The sequence below is a fragment of the Bombus vosnesenskii genome, unplaced genomic scaffold (assembly GCF_011952255.1).
Source record: "Bombus vosnesenskii isolate JDL3184/JDL3185 unplaced genomic scaffold, Bvos_JDL3184-5_v1.1 scf7180000013314, whole genome shotgun sequence".
In the NCBI taxonomy this organism is placed as follows: Eukaryota; Metazoa; Arthropoda; class Insecta; order Hymenoptera; family Apidae; genus Bombus; species Bombus vosnesenskii.
Window position 1 is genome coordinate 487,958 of NW_022882960.1, and position 18,595 is coordinate 506,552.

Genomic DNA, 18,595 nt, shown 5'->3' on the forward strand with positions numbered 1-18,595 from the left:
GTCTTTACTCATCGGACAATCGGAGAACCGATAAATAAGTTCTCGAAGGAAAACACAATTTCTTGGTCAGTTGCTAACCGAGAGAGACCGTTCGAACTTTGCAGCCTATAATATTTACACGGCGATAGATTCAAATCCCACGCCTGTCCAAAAATTATAACATCATAAATAATTGTAACTTGCTAGAAACTCGATATTCGTAACATGATTCGGCAGTTCCATATATTTCGGGATCTGTTAAAAAAGAAATAGCGTTGCTAAGGATCCTCCGCGCAACGCATAGCATAACCAATTGCATCAAGAATTTTCCTGATACTTTGATAGATTTACGATCGTTTACATTATCGTTTCTTCCTCGAAAGCACGCGACGCTTTTATTTTAAACAAAGGATTTCGACCCTTCACCCTTTTGTCAGCCAATTGCGTTCTCAATTATTCCAACCATATTTTTCTAATTCTGATCAAATCAATGAAACTACTTTTACAAAGTATAAATTTTCATACTTTCCTTACAGTTTGACAATTTTTCAAAGCAAAAAGAACGCAATTGGATAACGAATTCCTACATATTCCTTATCAACGTTGTTTACTGCGATTTCTATTTCTATGCGTCATTCTATACCATACATCTATCGCAACTTAATTCATCGGTACATCATTTCTAAGACTGTATCTCACTACGACAACTGTATATTTTCATAACTAATCCCTTCATCGTCCTCCTGATTACATTCAGTTTAGGAAGCATCATCCCGCGCGTGAGGTCTATAAAAAGTTGCTTAATTTTTTTCCAGGCTGATAGCAGTCCGATAATGGTGGTTCCTAATTATTCCTATGGCAAGCGATTGGTCGTTACTCACAAATTAATTAGTGGGCCAATTGATCTGAATTAAGGCGCCGCCCAGTAGATTCAAATTAAGATCAATATCTCGGCATGTGAATCGGAATATGGCTGCGAGCGTAGCTCGTAATCATAAATTTCTGGTGTCCAAACAATGGGAAGTCGCCCGTAATTTTGCCAAAACACGCTGCTCAGCCACCATCGATGATGAAACGCGTTGCTCCTTGCTCGACAAACCCCCTACTTGCTGCTAAAAACCCCTTCGGACGAACCAATAACCACGGGGGTCAATATGGTTAGCTACTCCCTGAAAAATTTCTCTGCCGCTTCGAGAAAGAAATCTGTATTCAGTCTCGAGTCTCTTCTCATCTCGGAACGAACGTGTTGCTGGATTCTCAGAAAAATTTATTTCACGTTCTCAGAATATTCGGTTCGTGCGAATATTTATAAAAGTTCGAAGAATTAGAACTGCGTAGGTAGGGAACGCCCATGACGTTTAAGCCAGTGTATTCTGTTTCCGAAATAGTTACATACTATGCCACTGTACATACTTAGTATCTAATAGTAGTATCTTAGTATCTAGAGTCTGAACATTATTACTAGAAGAGTTCGAGAAAATGGGAGATTAACGTCAGTCTTTCAAGAAAAGTGGCGACAAAAAGGAAAATCTTATTCTACTCTAATAACACCTTATTATAATCCATTTAAGCTGTCCATCGTTCAATTAAATATATCTCCGAGGACATTAGAGAATTACATGGAGAAACGCACATATTTATAATACCTAACTAATAGCAGTCTGTAAAGAGGAGTAAAACGAGGGAAAAAAAAAAGGAAACTGAAGGGAGGTCGTGGAACAATCGTAATAGAGGGAAATCACGAATGTCGTGGGACGAGTGAACGCGGGTGAACGACGATATACGAGGTGTCTCGTTAACATTATTGGTATACATGTACCTACACCAATAATCGTTACTGAACTGCAGCTGCACAATTGCAGCCATTCAATGCGACGCACGCCGCTACATGATCCTATCTCGCCACGGGATTGAAACGGCTTCTCCTCGTGCAGGGATAAAACAGATATTAGATCACATTGGCTGTTTCTGCTAAGGCAAACACCGTAAACAAATAAACTAATAATTACATCGATTTCGTCTTGCCTTCGTGGTCCACGTTTTGTTCCTCGTTACCATTACGAAATCGTGTCAAGAAAACTACACGCGTCAATTCTGCCCCGTGTATTTTTTAACAGTTTGTTAACTTTGTCAAAAGAATTTGTTAATATGTTCTACGCGAGCAACTGCATCGGCTCGGATTTATATGAAAAGACTCAATTTTTTTTTTAAATATCCAACTTCTGCATCTTTAAATATATTTATAAAACTATGAATTTACATAAAAGTCTGCAGTCTAATCATAAGCCACGTGTCAAAAATGGATTCGGAATGAATAAGTTACTTCGATCGCGAACTATTCGATTATAAACAATCGAGAAAGATATTACGTATGCTTGCTATACTTTGGAACTGGCTAGCCAACGCATAGTTTGAAAGCTTATCGCGCTGATGGATAACAGGGGAGGAGAAAGACGAAACATTCAAAATTAAAGCCACGATCTAGACTCTAGTGCCAGTGGAATATGTGTTTCTATACTTTTCGAGCTAGCCTGATGCGCGCGATGGAGTAGAATAAATAGCGCGAACTGTATACAAAATTAAATACTCCGCTGAAACGGTGTTTGCACTTCCGGCTTTTCCTGGCCATTTAATTCGACGATAAAAGCATTCTAACCTGGTAACATCGCTGTCGGTCTTACCAAACCCATTTCCGCTTTTATTTCTAACTACACCACCGCACGCTGTGAATAAACCTTTTAGAAATGTATACCATTTATATAAAAAGTTTTCCAATGAAAAGGCAATAACTGTAATTGATATTCTAATTGAAATATTTATTGAAAATGATGAATACGTTCACTACCAATATTCTAAATATTTCAAATAGATATATACGATGCAAATTAAGCGTTAAATTGGACGAACGTTAATGATTATCAGATTATAATAGTTTTCTCAAATGTTTATTCTAAGACGACTGAATTTGTCTCCTTTCCTTTTCATCGGTGATAAATTTCTTCATTTTCTTTGATTCGACCAATTACATTGGAAAGGGTCTTATAGCGAGAATAAAATTTATTTTGCTTTTTATAACGCTGATTTAACGATTTAAAGATGTCAAACGAAGGGGAGAATCTTGGAAATTCGCATCGAAACATTTCTCGATTTGAAGCATTGATTGAAAAACAAATATGGAGGCGAAGTGCGGCTAGCCCAATTTCGTGCGGACTTGGAACAAATGACAAGGGAAAGGGCTGCCTCTAAAATGCCACTTTGCGTGACTTGTTTATTCGTTTGTTTCCTCGTGTCGACCGGCATCGAGCGCTATGGCCATTACTCGAAAATCAGCAACTACGTTTAGATAGACTTGGAGACACTGACGTAAACGGATTTCAGAGGGAATAATCGTTTCCCTGTAACAAGATGTTAGATCATGGTCATCCTAGGTCGTCTTTTCAAACGCAAATTCTATTAAATGCAACTGAAATTGCTTTTAAGAATGTACTACGTTCTTATCATATACATGAGCGTCATAAATACGAATGGGGTTTGATTCACTGGACTGTAATTCGAGATATTTGTCTTTCGTTTTCATTTCGCAATTTCTTTAGTTTAGTCTTGAAGTATTACGTAATCATAAAGTACCTCGAGAAACTTGGCAGCGGTACAATTAGATAATTTGAGAAAATTATTCAGAAAATAATTTAATAATATATACGTAAATTTGTTAGAAATAGAAAACTGAAACAAATGAATAAACGTAGATAACAATGATAATAACAGATGTTCATAACTGTGGTACAATAAGTGCCTCATAAACACAATTTACAGCAGGTGTCTAAGCGCGAAATCAATATGGAGGACTAACATAATATCGTGAAACGTGGTAGTATCGTCACGAACGTCTATTGGAACGATGTCAGTGGATGCAGTAGTAAAATTAGAATAAATATAGGCGTCAAAGTATTATTTATGCGTTGGAGTAAGTTATCTAACGTATCTTATCATACGTTAGGGTAAACAAAGCCGCTATCGATTTTTACGGTTACGTCACAACTACTGGTGACGTCACTGCCGTCAGAAACAGGTGACAACCACTATTAGCTGGTGACGTCAAACGAGAACGGACAACGAACCTCTGTCCTGCGTTTGCGCGTTACAACATATCGGACGTGTACTGCACCGACTACACGTCCCCATCGTGATCAGTTCTTTCAGATGCTCCTACCTACTGTTCGAGTTAAGAAAGAGGTGAAATAGCAGCAAGCAACGAATTCGATCATTGCTCGATCACCGATGCATAAACGCGAACGAAGCCCTAGATGTGCGCATGTTCTTCGATGGGTAACCTAACGGACATCGAGGGTCCCAAATACTTCACTCTAGAAAATTTAATAGACAGTGACAACACTTACGAGTGCCGCTGGACTGTCTGTCATTCTTTCCGGAATCCTTTTGTCTTGCAGATGAGCCTCACTAGCGATTAAACGTGCGATAAAGAGAACACGTACTCACGACACCGTGCTCGAAATCTCGGAAACTGTCTCAGCCATCATGGATGGCACAACCGTGTCGATCGCCGACTCGTTTGCGCCGCAGCCATAGCTGCCGCCATCTTACATTCAATGTCGAAACTCTTCGATAATTAAGGGTAGCGTAATCGCAGTGCACTGAATCCTGAAATAAAGTATATATGTATGTATCATTTTTTCCCTTTTATTATAGATAAAAGTAACTTTAAAGATCTGTTAAATGAGATATTTCAATAATTGCATATGCTATTTTAAATTTAGAGAGAGAAAAGCAGAGGAAAATTCTTATAGCTATGACACTTATTATGGACATTTACCGTTTACAAAAACTGAGATATATGTTATTGAGTTTATAAATATAAACGTACGTGTACATGTATTTTAGTATGTAATATTAAAATTTAAATTTAGAGGGAGAAAAAGAGAGAGGACTTCTTATAAGTATGACACTTATTATAGATATTTACCATTTACTGTAAAATTGAGATATTTATTGTTAAGTATATAAATGTAGACGTATGTGTATTTTAATATGCAGTAATATGTTTCGTCAATAATAAATTGCATACCACGTACCGGAATTTTTTGATAACTTACTACTTGTGCATTGATATATTTCATTACGACGAGAAATTATTACACCCACTAACGTATTTAAATATCTATTTATATGCACAAACTTTAATAAAACTAATTGATTCACTTTGTCAAAACTCCTGTTACTATGTAATAAACATCTCAGCAAGATATATTCAGTAATTTTAAATTACGTTTACAGAACGACTGAAGAAAACGCGCCAAACCACAGCAAGATATAGGATAGACCTAACACCCCCATGCATTTCTTGTCTCTCATCTCAGGATTACTAGAGACACTTTAAGTGGTACCACGGTACCAATGTCTATACTTTATCTGTACTATTATTTCCAAAATTACCGATTCAGCAAAGAATAAGATTACAATCACCGACGAAGTATAGAGCGCGGTACAGAACTGTTGTATTGTGATGATACTGTAATCTTATTTTACACTGAATCGGTAACGGATGACCACAGTCGAGAATGACACCACAGACGAGATACAGGAATAGACGTGACATTACAGACAAGGTTCAAGAATAAACGCGATATTCAATGCTCTTTCGAGTCCTACGTTTTACGGGTTACCTAACCATTTTCATGTCGCATGCGACGTTATCGATTCAGTACAGTACTTGTTTGAATTAAAACAAATGTCTTACATGAAATTATAAATAAAATATAGAACAGGATATCCTATAATCGCAACAAAGTGTATAGAATTCTATCCCGCTGAAATACTGCGAAAATCATTACACATTATTAAAATAATAAATGAATATACAACAATATTTAAATAATTCTTTTAATTAATTTCAAATAAAATTCTAGTTTCATATATCTGAAACATAAAAATGTGTATTCTTTAATTTTTTCTATTATCATGTTTGTATTTTCAAATCAATTATTAATTATATATTATCAAATATAGGTAGTCCGATTCAAAATTGGAAACTCGCAACACAATTTATCGATAACTCAAGCAGACAAATTACGCTCAATAGAAAAAGCAAAAAACTGACGAAAAGAGCAAAAGATCACCAAAATTTTACTTCTATGGATAGATACATATATTAATGATCAAACGGTCCATCTTCACAAATATACTGAAATTAAGGATTAAAACAAACGATGCAACTTAAAATTAAAACTTGACTGTAGTATTTAAAACTAACGAAACAACTTAAAATTAAGATTTAAAAGTAAGACATAACAATAACAACGCAATTAAAAACTGAAAATAAGTAACTTAAAAGTAAAACATAAAACTAAGATTTGAGAAAAATAACTATACTATAATAGACAAACAGTTGACTAGTAGTCAGACTATTGCCCATTTCAAAAGGAGAAGAATTCATATAATATTTCAATTTATAATAATTATAGATTTTTGGAAATTTTTTTACAAAATTTTTAATTTTTACAGCTCATCAACCCATATCTTATAGCAAGCTCTACGTTTTCTTAACTTAATTCTCAGCATATACTATTGTTTAACGATTAATTATTAAATATATAAATCTAGTATAGTAGCACACACAAAACGCTATTTTACTTTCTAGTATAAGCTTAAAGTACTGTTTTAATTCGATTACAATATCAATTTAATTACGCTATTTTATTTTATAATGTCTGTAGTTACTAATGTCTTGGATTAATAACATCTCCAACAATGTTAAAAACTCTGTGATTTTTCGAGGTCGGTATTTCAGAACATGAGTAAACCGCAGAGGGCGTAAGACGGACCACTTCGTTCGATATTTCAGGACACGAAACACAAAGTATCATAAGAAGTCATATCTACTTTGTATCCTTGTCTGTGGTTCACTGTGGAATACGTATTGCTGGATGGTGTGGTTTTAGTTATTAGTACGCATTGGAGGATTGTGGTTAATAGTGTACATGTGCTAAGGATCTGCCTATTATATTACATTATATTTCGTCAATTAAAAAGAAGTAACAATGGCAGAATTTGTAGAAAAAAGATGCGAGGATATGATTCCTCAATTAGAACACATGGAAAGCATTAAACTTTTCGACAAAAACGAAATTCGGTGAGTGAAATAGGTTATATTTTGTAACACATTCTTTACTTTAACCAACTATTTATGTTGCTATAAATTATATAGAGGAATTGCAAAGAAACTTAAAGAATACGAATATAAAATTCAACGCCACACAAAAACTAAAGAAGACTATTTGAAATACATACAGTATGAAACGGACCTGCTTAAATTAATTAAACAACGTAGAAGTGTATGTTATTACTTATTAATAAATAGTTGATTATATAGTAATAACTATAAATGCACATTAATTATATACATATATGCGTGTATTACTTTATTCAACAGAAATTTGGTATTATTCAAAAAACGTCAGATATTGACTATGCTGTTACAAATAAAATTAATCATTTATATAAAGAAGCAATATTTAAATTTCAAGATGATATTCGTTTTTGGATTGCTTACATAAAATTTTGTAAACATGTTGTGAGTATTTGAATTATATTTTTTATTAAAGCTATTAACTTTTCATCTTTTAAATGTTAATATAAAATGTGACAGCATTTTCACAACAATGTTAGTCATATGTTAGGTAAAATGTTGCAAGTTCATCAAGATAAACCCAAATGTTGGCATATTGCTGCAATTTGGGAACTAGAAGAAAATAAAAATAAAGACACTGCTCGTCAGTTTCTTCTTCGTGGTTTACATATACATCCAACTTCTCAGTTATTATTTATTGATGCTTTCAAGTAAGTCACATATTATAAATTTTTCATATATTATTAATGTTTTCATTTATATTTTTAATCATTAATTATATGATACAGATTAGAATTAGATGATGCATCAGCTAATGATCAGAAAAGTGAAAATAATGGTGACAATGCAGTACCAACAGAAACTGATGATGACATGTCTATTGGAATAAAAAGGGCATATATCATATATCAACAAGCATCAAAACGCATTAGAGATATCAAATTCGTAATAGAATTGTTAAATATTACAAAGGATCATAATAACACAGAAAAATTACAAAATAAAATTGTTAGGTAAAAGTAATAAAAATATGTTAAAATTATTGATTATCTTTAGTTTGAATATTTAAATTATTTTTAGTAATATGATAGAAGAGTATACTCATGAACCCCTGATGTGGGATACGATGGCACGACGAGAATTAGAAGGACTTATTCAACCTTCTTTTAGTGATACAGCGATGCAGGTTGATAATTCAGAACAAACTTCATTAAGAGATCGTATAACATCTTGTAATAAAGTTTATCAAACAGCAGTCAAAAAAATTAAGACTGAAGAAATGTGGTCTTTGTATATAGACTGTTTAATAGAAATAAATCAACAAGCCAGATCTTTAGCTTTACCAAATTTTAAAAGAAAATTATTAAAAACTGCATTATCTCAGGCACATCAAGCAAAAAAGTTAAAAGAAAAATATTATTTACATTGGGTTAGTAATGTACCTGATAAGTATTCATTACATGCATAAAGTAAGAATTAAAAACTTTAATATTAATAATTTCACTATAGATCAACATGTACCTGATAAGTATTCATTACATGTATAAAGTAGGGAATTAAAGACTTTAATATTAATAATTTCACTGTAGATCAACATGTTAAATGCTGAAAAAAAAGATAAAACTACAGAAAAAAAATTTGAAGAAATTCTGAGCATTGCGACTGAAACTATACCAAGTAGCATAAGTCTTTGGCATGCTAGGTTACGATATTTGTTTGCCTCAGGAGAGGAAAAAGAAGCTGAAGCTGTATTTTTAAAGGTACAAAAATACTAGTAATTATTTTTAATTATATCAATGATATTACATACATATAAGCATGATCATTTTTTAGGCAACACAAATTCTTGCAGAAAAGTCATTACCTTTATGGAAGATGAAAATATTACATGTGCAAGCAAAGTGTCCTGAGAAAACTGAACAAGTTTTCCAAACAGCTTTACAAGCACATCCAAATATTGCTCAATACATAAAGATTATTTACATTGAATGGCTAGTTTTGACAAAAAGTATGTAGTCGTAAATTGTAAAATTGTATTTGGTAGTATGTCACGACTGTTGTTTATTTTAGGTATACAAGCGGCAAGGAAAGTTTATGATAATCTCTGTTTACAACCTCCTCTCGTTCTTGAATTACACAAAAAGATGATAGAGTTAGAACTTATGCAACCTGAAATATCATTAAAACATGTAAGAAAGTATAATGAAATGTCAACTTTACAGTTTGGCAAAAATGATATAAGTATTTGGATAGATTATATTACGTTTGAAATGAAATATGGCGATCCCAAAAAAGTTGGAGAATTACATGGAAGAGCAGTAAAAACTTTAGAACCAAAATTGACAGACTCGTTTATTTCAGAATACAGTTTAATTAAAGCCAAACCAGATATTATTAATACTGGCACATAAGCATATGCAAATAATAAGTTTATTGTGTATAATGAAAACTACTACTGAAAAGTACTACAATAAATAGACATTTTATATATTGAATGAATGTTTTTTCTAATGGATTTGTGTAAATATTACAATTCATTCATGATTCAAGCGGTATCTCTTTTTCCATACGTGTAAGAACAATATTACGATCTGTTTCGTTTGGCAATCGTGTTCTATCTCCTGTTTTTAATGTTGCCCTCATATCTAAACACATCACATCTGTTGCCAAAGAATGTTGTTTATCATCTAAATTTCTATCAACTTCCAAAAGTAAGCTTTCCAAATTATTATATGCCCCTCTAGAAAATAATACATACATTAAATAAAATAATTACATTTCACGATGATAGAATATATCATTATGTAAATTATGCATTATTGTACATACTTTGAATTTTCCAATACACTTTTTAAGTCTTTTTCAGTTTGTCGCAAATGTAAAATTTCGTCTTTCAAACCTAATTCAGCTTCATCACGACAGAGTTCAAAACCAGGACGATAAGTACGATTTTCTAATCTTGTCTCTGCACATTTTATCGAATCAATTTTATGCATTAATGCGTCTTCTAGTCTAACTATTTCTTTTTGTAAAATTTCCATTTCCTTTTGGATCTGAAAATATTATGTTTAAAGCTAACATGTATTAAATATTAATGATCATTTTACTTTCAAATGTTGTTACTTTAAGCTTTTGCCATTCTAATTCATTCCTAGCTTTCTGTGTCTGATAAATTCTTTTCCGTAAACTAAAATCTGTTACGTCTTGCTGAGCTTTAATATCATTTCTGGCACGTTCACGCATTATATTTATAGCTTCTCGTAAATTATATACATCGCTTAATTCATTATCAGCTAACATTTTAATATAACGGCAATGTTCCAACCAAGCTTCATAAGGTATTGAACTGCAATAAAATAGATTTATGTATTTATTTCATACATTGCATGCAGATATTTATTCTTACCCTTTTGGAGTTCTTAATGCATTTGGTTTATAGCTAATATTTGCACATGTTCGATCTAAATTAAGATTTTCTTTCTCTATTTTAATAGTTTCATCTTTATCTTCCACTTCTAATTGGATTTGAAATCTAACTTCTTCTAAACGATTTAATTTTTCCCACGCAGCTTGCACCCTACACAAAATGTATCATCAAAAACATATATTTAAATATGCACAGATTTTTTGTATTCATGTTATACCTATCAGTTAATGATTTCTTAATATTTTCAATGACACAAAGTTCTTTTTTCAATTCTGTATCAGCTTCATCATAAGTAAGTTCTGTTCCTCTACGGCAATCCCTCATGGAAATACATTCTGCTGTTAATTGTAGTGGATAATTTAAAGTTTCTAATTCTTTCTCTGTATCGACTTTCTCATCTTGTAAGAACTTTAACTCTGCAATTAATTTATCTAGCAAATTCTGTAGTAACTCTCGCCAACGTGATAATTCTGTTACTCTACAAATATATATGATATAAAATTTTAGATTTTTATTAGATGTGATTTAAATTATTCATCTACATTTCATCATTATACTGTTCGTCATTATTACCTATCTGCAAGGCGAGTATTATTCATGTATGTATCCCATATTGTTTTTACCATTGTCTCTGAGCGAACAATTTTTCCTGTATTTCTTAATTCAAATGCCTCTGCACTTCTGAAAGCTGAATTTTCCTGGAGTTTCCATTGTTTAGCATACCAATCTGCTAAATCTATTATAAAGAGATTGTATGTCATGCATATAAATAATTAAAAATTATAATTTATTCCTACCTAAAATATAACATTTTAATGCAATATATATATAATTATATATATGTAATATATATTTATTCCTATCTAAAATATAACATTTTAATGCAATATATAAATAAAGAAGAACATATTGTGAACAAAATTAAATATCAATATTTGTGACATGACAAAATTCTAAATTACACTTACTTATGTGTGGTAAAGGTTTTTCATATGTAGTTACAGACTTAGCCATAATTTAAACAATTAACAGAAATGTTAATGTTTATATATCAAAGTTACACAAAAAATATTAGCTTAATATTATCAGAAATAAGAAACTGATGTTTGGTCACCAAAGTAACAAAATATTGATTTAATAATATTTTATCCTACGCAATTATTCTATAATTATAAATCATTTTTTAAATAGTTACTGGGGAAAATAGGGAAAAATTAATCCAGTATATAAAAAGTTGAATAGATCTACATTATTAAACTATAATTTTTAATGAACGTACAATGTTTCTATTTCATAATTAAAAGTATAAACGATAATTTTGTAAAAGCGTAGTTTGCATCTTTTTGTCAATCTAGTAGAAATCTCTCAATATCCGTTATCTATCCGAAGTATTACTATAATGTTTTCGAATTCTCATTTATAAATAACTTTTATTTTTGCGAAAAGGGCCAATAATTTTTAAAATCATCTTGCTTTTTATTAAATGTGAAAGTATACAAAGTACAATACATTATAAGTAGAACACAATTAATCGATTCATATTTATAAATCATAAAAATGCATTTTAAATTTAAATATAATTTTTTACCTGCTAAAACTATGAAAAATAAACAAAAATAATAAACTGATACCTATATCTTAAATTAAAGACTTTCCGTTACAAAATCTTATTTCTGGTAAACGAGGTTTGTCGTTTTAAAAAATGGGCTAATGAACTATACAATAAAAGTTACAAGGGGTTAAAATGAGATTGCTTCTTTAAAATAATATTCTACCATTACATGGTATTTTTATTAAAAGATTTGATTATTCGAAGATTCAAACTTCGATAGCTTCATATGCATGAAAACTTAATTGATACTTCTTTAAATAAATTAAAAAATGCATATAGTTGTTATATTCGTACAATTCGTTAAATCAAAATCTTTGCTTCAATATGGTGCTTAAGAACTTCCTGTGTAGCGCGCCAAACTATTTCTGAGTTGTTTGCGGCAACTCGGTATAAAATCATCCGGTTCTGATAGATAAGAGCATTCATATAATGCGCGACTTATAAGTTTTGAACAAACATTATCGAAAATATAAAAATTTTATTGTCTACTGTGAAAATAGTATGCGTAGATTGAGTATGAAAACCAAGCGTAGCAAATCTGAAACTAGTGATAGCAGTATCGAGGAAAATGGCGTCCGACGTTTAAGCATATCCGACAACAACGACGAAATGAAAAAGGGAAAGGAGAATAAGAATACAGAATCGCCACGCAGAAGTACAGCGAAAAAACGTTCATCTCGCAGTCGTCATAGTCAAAAAGAAACAACTGAGGATTCTGCCGTGAAGCCTGAAGTAGAAGATACTCAAGCTGTAGATACAGAAGAAGAAAATAAGAATGTCGGGAAGGCTGGACCTAGTAAGAGACTTAAAAAAGAGGGATCTTCCTTAACAAAACAGGAAGGAAACAATGAAAAAGAGTATGAGGTAAGTCAGACATCATATTTAGTGTGTTTATTGTACATGTTACAACTATGTTTACACGGCAACAAGAACGCGCCTCCTAGGTATGCAATGTTGACTAGCAGCTATTCAACTGAATGACAAAATTTCTGCTATAAAAAACAATAAAACAAGAATGATCTTCAGTATAGAAGATGAATGCTAAATAATCCATCTTGTAAAGAAAATTGTTTCTACAAAACTTTAAAATTTACTTAATATTTTACGTGTACTCACGATATATCGCCGCATTAGTAATCGTGCAACGCCATTTATGATACAGTTTAGTCATAGGTAACTTGATTTATTATCATACTTCGCATAATACGTCAAAAATGTGAAATAAAATGTCATATATAAAATCATAATATTTGTACTTCTTATGATAAAATTGAGTATTAGAAAAGTTTTTAATTAATATTGCCAAACTATCTTACTTCTTTCTTTCATAATATAATTTTTCTGCATTTCATCTTTTATTTAAACAGTTGAAAAAGCATATGTAAAAAAGGAGTTTTTATATAAAATTTAATTTAGCATACAATATGTAGTAAATGCATTGTTTGAATATAATAGTTAATATTTCAATTACCTAGGTAGAAAAAATTGTGGGTCAACGTACAATCAAAGGTCGGCGTCAATTTTTAGTCAGATGGAAGGGATATGATGCAGATTCTGATACATGGGAACAAGAAAAAGATCTAAACTGTTTAGAATTAATAGAAGAGTTTTTAGCTGAAAATGCTGAAAATGAAGAAGACCCTAAATCTAAGCAATTAGATAATTCTACAAAGTCACCTAAAGTTAAAGCTGTAAAAGTGGACAAAAAATCTAAAAAGCTTAAAAATAATGTTAAAAAACAAACAGAAAATGGTATTATTTTGCAAATGTTACCCATAAATTTATAAAAATTATTTCATATTGTGCAGACACTTAATTTCTTAATTAAATATAGGTAAACAAATAGTAACATCAGATGAAGAAAAAAGTGGGAAAGATGATCAGAAAGAATTTGAGGTGGAAAAGATTATAGAAGTACATTTTAAAAAGAATAAAACAAGGGAATTTTTAATTCGTTGGAAAGGATTTACATCAGCAGATGATACATGGGAACCAGAAGAAAATTTAAATTGTCCAGAACTAATTACTAAGTTTATGCAAAAAGTAGAAAAAGCCAAAACTACAGAAGCACGTGAACTTAGAGCAAATCGTCCTCATACGAAAAGATATACACTGACTACACATGAGCCTGGAAGAAGACTATCTCGACGAAATATGGACAAACAAAGGTTTTTGCATTTATAATTTCAAAAGTATTTAAAGTTCTCCTATATTAAACTTAATAACATTCTTTCTTCTCCAGAGCTACTTATCATGAGTGTGATGAATAAATGATTGCAGAACAGCATGATTACATACATATATGTGATTTGCTTTTTCAAGAAATATCAAGATAATATAACAATTAACAGTATAATGACATGATGAGGAATAATTAAAAAATATATATCTTTTGCTTTCTCAGTTTTCGATTCGCGATAATAAATAAGAGTAAATTGTCCGTTCATTTATTATGTTGTATTATTATGTCTGTTTCATTTATTTTACATACAATAAATTGTAATAACGACGTGCGTCGCTCATGTGCTAACGCAATTTAATATTTGGCAGTTTTTCTGCAATCTTGTTTATTTTATGCTTTGAGAGGATTAAAAACTACTAATGTATGCATTAGATATGCATTAGGAGTGTACAATGCTGTCCGCGAAAGTATATATTGCTCTATCAGCCTTGGATAGAGGGCTCACGGAGTACTGTCGATATTGGGTTATTATCGATGGTTATACAGGTATTGAATAAAATAATGGAAGCACCTCTTACATGTTGTATGCATATATGGAATATATGACATATAAGAGGTGTTTCCATTATTTTGTCTAACCTTTTTAGTTATCTATACTCGTATTGAGTCTGTATTTCACCCACTTTCGTTGTATTTTTTTCGCTCGCTTGAATGCTTGTCTGGACATCTATCTGTCCCGATAAGTGTCTAGATAGAGTTCTGAAATATAAATATACTGACGGATGGTATTATACTATGTAAATGTATTATGTATTATATGAAGATTATGTTGTCAGAAAGCAAAAGATTTTTTCAGTCTCTAAAAAGTTAACAGAACCTAAAACATGTATGTTATATGAATTTAATATCAAACATCATTAATGCCACAATTGTTTTGTATTTCGCTCAATACATTATATATATTAATAAATTCATTAATATTCTTTGTTACGTACATAAGAATAAAATATTTTAAGATTATGACGAAATTAAGAAAAATATATTAGTAATGAATGATATTTTATCCATTTTGTATGAAATTCATTATTTTGTTCTATTATGTATACAATATAATTATGAATCAAGATATATAGATATAAAGTTCATCCATAATTTGTAGTTTAGAATAGGTATAGTGTATGGACCAAGACTAGCTAGGTCGAAAATTAATCCATCGCGAAAGATCTTTGACTATTTAAGGTCGTACGCAATAAGTAGTAAGTACATGCTTACATTATGCAGTATTGTCTCGTTAATATCTTGATGCATTTCTTGCTTTCCGATAGTAGACACAGAGTCCCACTCTTCCATCATTTCCTAAAACTTTGTTATCGCTTACTCTCCATCAGCGATATTTTAGCGAACAATGAGTTATCAAAATTAAAGAAATAGAATTTTTGTATCTTTTTCTTTGCAATTAGTATTTCCCATATTAGTGCGCGACATGATTCCGAATATACATGTGATAACGAGCCAATACTGCATTCTGTTTTATGTATGTTTCCCATAATAAAAAAATTTGTATTCAGTGGAATCAAGAACGAAATTACATTTACAAATCTAAGATTTGTATTTCAATATTGTACAAAAAGAACATTAACTTTGCATTAAAAGTTTTCTAGTACGACCTTGCTCGAATGTATTTCTATTAATTCATTTGTCTCAACATCCGCGTTTCAATAATTTCATTCATAATTGATATTTAATGACCTCGCTATCGTGTTCCTCCTATACCAAAAAATCATTATGATTTATGAACTGTAATTATAAAAAGTATTAATCCTACTATTGTAGATATTGTATTTGATAAATTTTATTATTTTTAGATGTTTTCATAACATACTCGTGGCCCATGCCACATCTGTAAACAAAACAGAAAGTAAACTCATGTAATAGATTCAAATGTTTTATTTTGCATTTTCGATATTCTTGTCAATAAATAACAAATGAACCTTTTTTAATACATGTATGAATTTTACTTTTAAAAATACAGTGACTTTGTACTATAACCAATTCATTTCATAATCTTCTAGTTTCTGTCGTAATTATCATAACAGAAAGCATGCAAGTTAAAAAAATGTTGGGAATAACTGATACCGAGAAAAGGTATTATAATAGTATTGATCAAACCGAAACAGGTTCTAACAATTTTTGGAAAATATTTCTCATCTTATTTACCATTTTGGTTCTAACAATTTTATTTATAACGTGCTATCGTTATATACACAGACGAGTCATTTCCATTTTAAAAAGGTTCATTATATTTTTGCTCTTATAATGTAATATGTGTAATAATATATATAGTATATGTGTAGCACACGCATATAATGTTTAGTTGTTGATAATGTATCAATATTTCGTTCATAAAGCTTAATTCGACAAGATGAAGATAACGGCGATGACAGATTTTCTATAATAAAAGAAAGGGAAAGCGATTCTTATGCAAAACGGCGATTTTTAGGGTCTAATATATGTAATTTTTCAAAATTTCATGTAAAATATAACGGCCACAGAAACAAACAATATGAAAAAAAATGTAAATTAAAAACCCTTTTACAGGTATTAAAAGTAAAATATTATATTTAAAATGATCATATTCAAATAATCATGATAGTTTAGTTTTTATAACTTATGTATATCTATGTGTAGATATATATGTATGCAAAAATTTATGATTAGGAAAAGAAAAAGCTGCTTGCTCCATGTGCAAGTAAAATAGAGACCTCTACTAACAATCTAACAAAGCAATTGCCCTTGAAAATGTTTTTCCCATCTTTTTCATCAGCTCATACTAAGTACAAAAATATATCTAAAACAATATCAAATGAATGGAACATTAAAGATCTCGAAGATTATGAAAATATTTGTAAAAACTCACATCAGGTACCAACCAATTAATATCAAATTTCACAATGAACATAACTTTTTAATTGTATGTTCTTTTCTTTTTAGAATAACAAAAACATTTGTTTCTCAGATACAGATCTCAAATTTTTAGTAATACCATTATCTCCAACAAAATCTGATATACAGAATGACGAACTGTTATTGTGCAAATGGAATTCAGGAAATATTAACAATTCTAAAAAACAAAATAATGTCAGTTCTAAATTGATAGACCTTAAATTTGAAAACACTGATTCATTTAGTGATAGTACACAAAAATACAAAATTTCCACTTCTAAGTCAAGTTATTCACCTTATCATTTATTCACAAAAAATTTAACTGATTCAAAATATTTCTCAGATTCTGCAGCTGATATGTCGAATATTTTATCAAATGCATTTAACAAATTAAAAAGGTTTTCAATAATTAACAGATGTTATTAAACTTTATTTGATTTAATACACTAATCATTGTAAACATTTGTATAGGTCAACTAATTCTTACACTAGTTCTACACTATCTGATATGTCTAATGCAATTAAAATAGAAATTGATCAAATATTACAAGTTAACTCAAAAATAAAAAATAGTTCTATATGTAATTCAGATAAGATTAATACAGTTAATAGAGATAACTTAAAAGAATTGAAATCACAAATAAACTTAAATGAACATAATGTATATCTTAAAGAAATGCAGAAAAGAATGAAGTCATCCGTAGATATACTAAGATATGAAATAAAAGAAGCTAGAGAAAAAATATTGAAAACAGATAAGAATTTCATTGGTATATCATTGATGAAAAATAATTGTAAAAATTCAATTATAGAACAAACTGTACCAGGACGATTAATTAGTAATAATCATATTTGTATTTCATCAGATAATACATCAGAAATATCTGAAACCTATGATGAATTGGGAATATTGTTCTCACAATATATCAAACTTCAAACTCAGCTATGTCAAAGAAAGTATTGTCCTTTAAAGAGATATTTGAGACACAAAGTACAACACACTACAAGAAAATGTCAAACAAAATTTAATTATTCTCGCATATATCCTTATGATCAGAGACCAACATGCAATAATGGAAATATATGTATAGACACATATGATGAACTAAAGTTGATGTGTACTACTCCAACAAAAAGAAAGGATATTTACCGATGCATGTTTAAAAGGCGGAAATACATTTTAAATCAACCATGCATCATATCTAATCAAAATTTTGCAACAGTTGAATAAAGTTACAACCAAAATTGATTCAAAATAAATTTAGAACGTGAAATTTTAATTTAAACAATTACTTTCTTTTAGATTAT

General features: G+C 30.4%; 5 protein-coding genes across 10 annotated transcripts in view; 3 read left to right on the forward strand and 2 right to left on the reverse strand.

Moving 5' to 3' along the window:
• The window catches only part of LOC117235193 (3-phosphoinositide-dependent protein kinase 1), a 407,170-nt gene extending 402,605 nt beyond the window's left edge, over positions 1-4,565 (reverse strand). For 2 of the 4 annotated variants that reach the window (XM_033497005.1, XM_033497001.1), the window contains exon 1: positions 4,377-4,558. In XM_033497005.1, the coding sequence (XP_033352896.1) occupies positions 4,377-4,400 (24 nt within the window). In that variant the 5' untranslated portion in view covers positions 4,401-4,558. Of the gene's footprint in view, positions 1-4,376 lie in introns of all 4 variants that reach the window. The other 2 variants (XM_033496999.1, XM_033497000.1) reach the window with 2 other exon arrangements.
• A 2,291-nt stretch (positions 4,566-6,856) lies between these two features.
• Positions 6,857-9,618, forward strand: LOC117235213 (U3 small nucleolar RNA-associated protein 6 homolog). Its single transcript, XM_033497039.1, has 9 exons — positions 6,857-7,126; positions 7,202-7,328; positions 7,427-7,567; positions 7,643-7,833; positions 7,912-8,136; positions 8,204-8,552; positions 8,713-8,883; positions 8,957-9,131; positions 9,194-9,618. The coding sequence occupies exons 1-9, from the start codon at positions 7,035-7,037 to the stop codon at positions 9,532-9,534; spliced, it is 1,812 nt and encodes a 603-aa protein (XP_033352930.1). The 5' UTR covers positions 6,857-7,034; the 3' UTR covers positions 9,535-9,618.
• LOC117235215 (tektin-2) lies at positions 9,458-13,348 on the reverse strand. Of its 3 annotated transcripts, none has more exons than XM_033497046.1 (7): positions 13,279-13,348; positions 11,124-11,286; positions 10,768-11,028; positions 10,530-10,700; positions 10,247-10,469; positions 9,953-10,176; positions 9,458-9,863 (listed from the first exon to the last, which is right to left on the reverse strand). In XM_033497046.1, the coding sequence occupies exons 1-7, from the start codon at positions 13,331-13,333 to the stop codon at positions 9,662-9,664; spliced, it is 1,299 nt and encodes a 432-aa protein (XP_033352937.1). In that variant the 5' UTR covers positions 13,334-13,348; the 3' UTR covers positions 9,458-9,661. The 3 variants fall into 3 exon arrangements, with proteins under 3 accessions (XP_033352937.1, XP_033352938.1, XP_033352939.1); XM_033497047.1 differs by lacking the exon at positions 13,279-13,348 and adding an exon at positions 11,519-11,735; XM_033497048.1 differs by lacking the exon at positions 13,279-13,348 and adding an exon at positions 11,519-11,734 and having other exon boundaries at positions 11,124-11,347.
• Positions 12,542-14,766, forward strand: LOC117235216 (chromobox protein homolog 5-like). Its single transcript, XM_033497049.1, has 4 exons — positions 12,542-13,026; positions 13,638-13,914; positions 13,997-14,330; positions 14,405-14,766. Exons 1-4 carry the CDS (start codon positions 12,664-12,666, stop codon positions 14,430-14,432), a joined length of 1,002 nt encoding a protein of 333 aa, XP_033352940.1. The 5' UTR covers positions 12,542-12,663; the 3' UTR covers positions 14,433-14,766.
• A 643-nt stretch (positions 14,767-15,409) lies between these two features.
• LOC117235218 lies at positions 15,410-18,552 on the forward strand. Its single transcript, XM_033497051.1, has one exon. It carries the CDS (start codon positions 17,796-17,798, stop codon positions 18,516-18,518), a length of 723 nt encoding a protein of 240 aa, XP_033352942.1. The 5' UTR covers positions 15,410-17,795; the 3' UTR covers positions 18,519-18,552.
• The last annotated feature ends 43 nt before the right edge of the window (positions 18,553-18,595 follow it).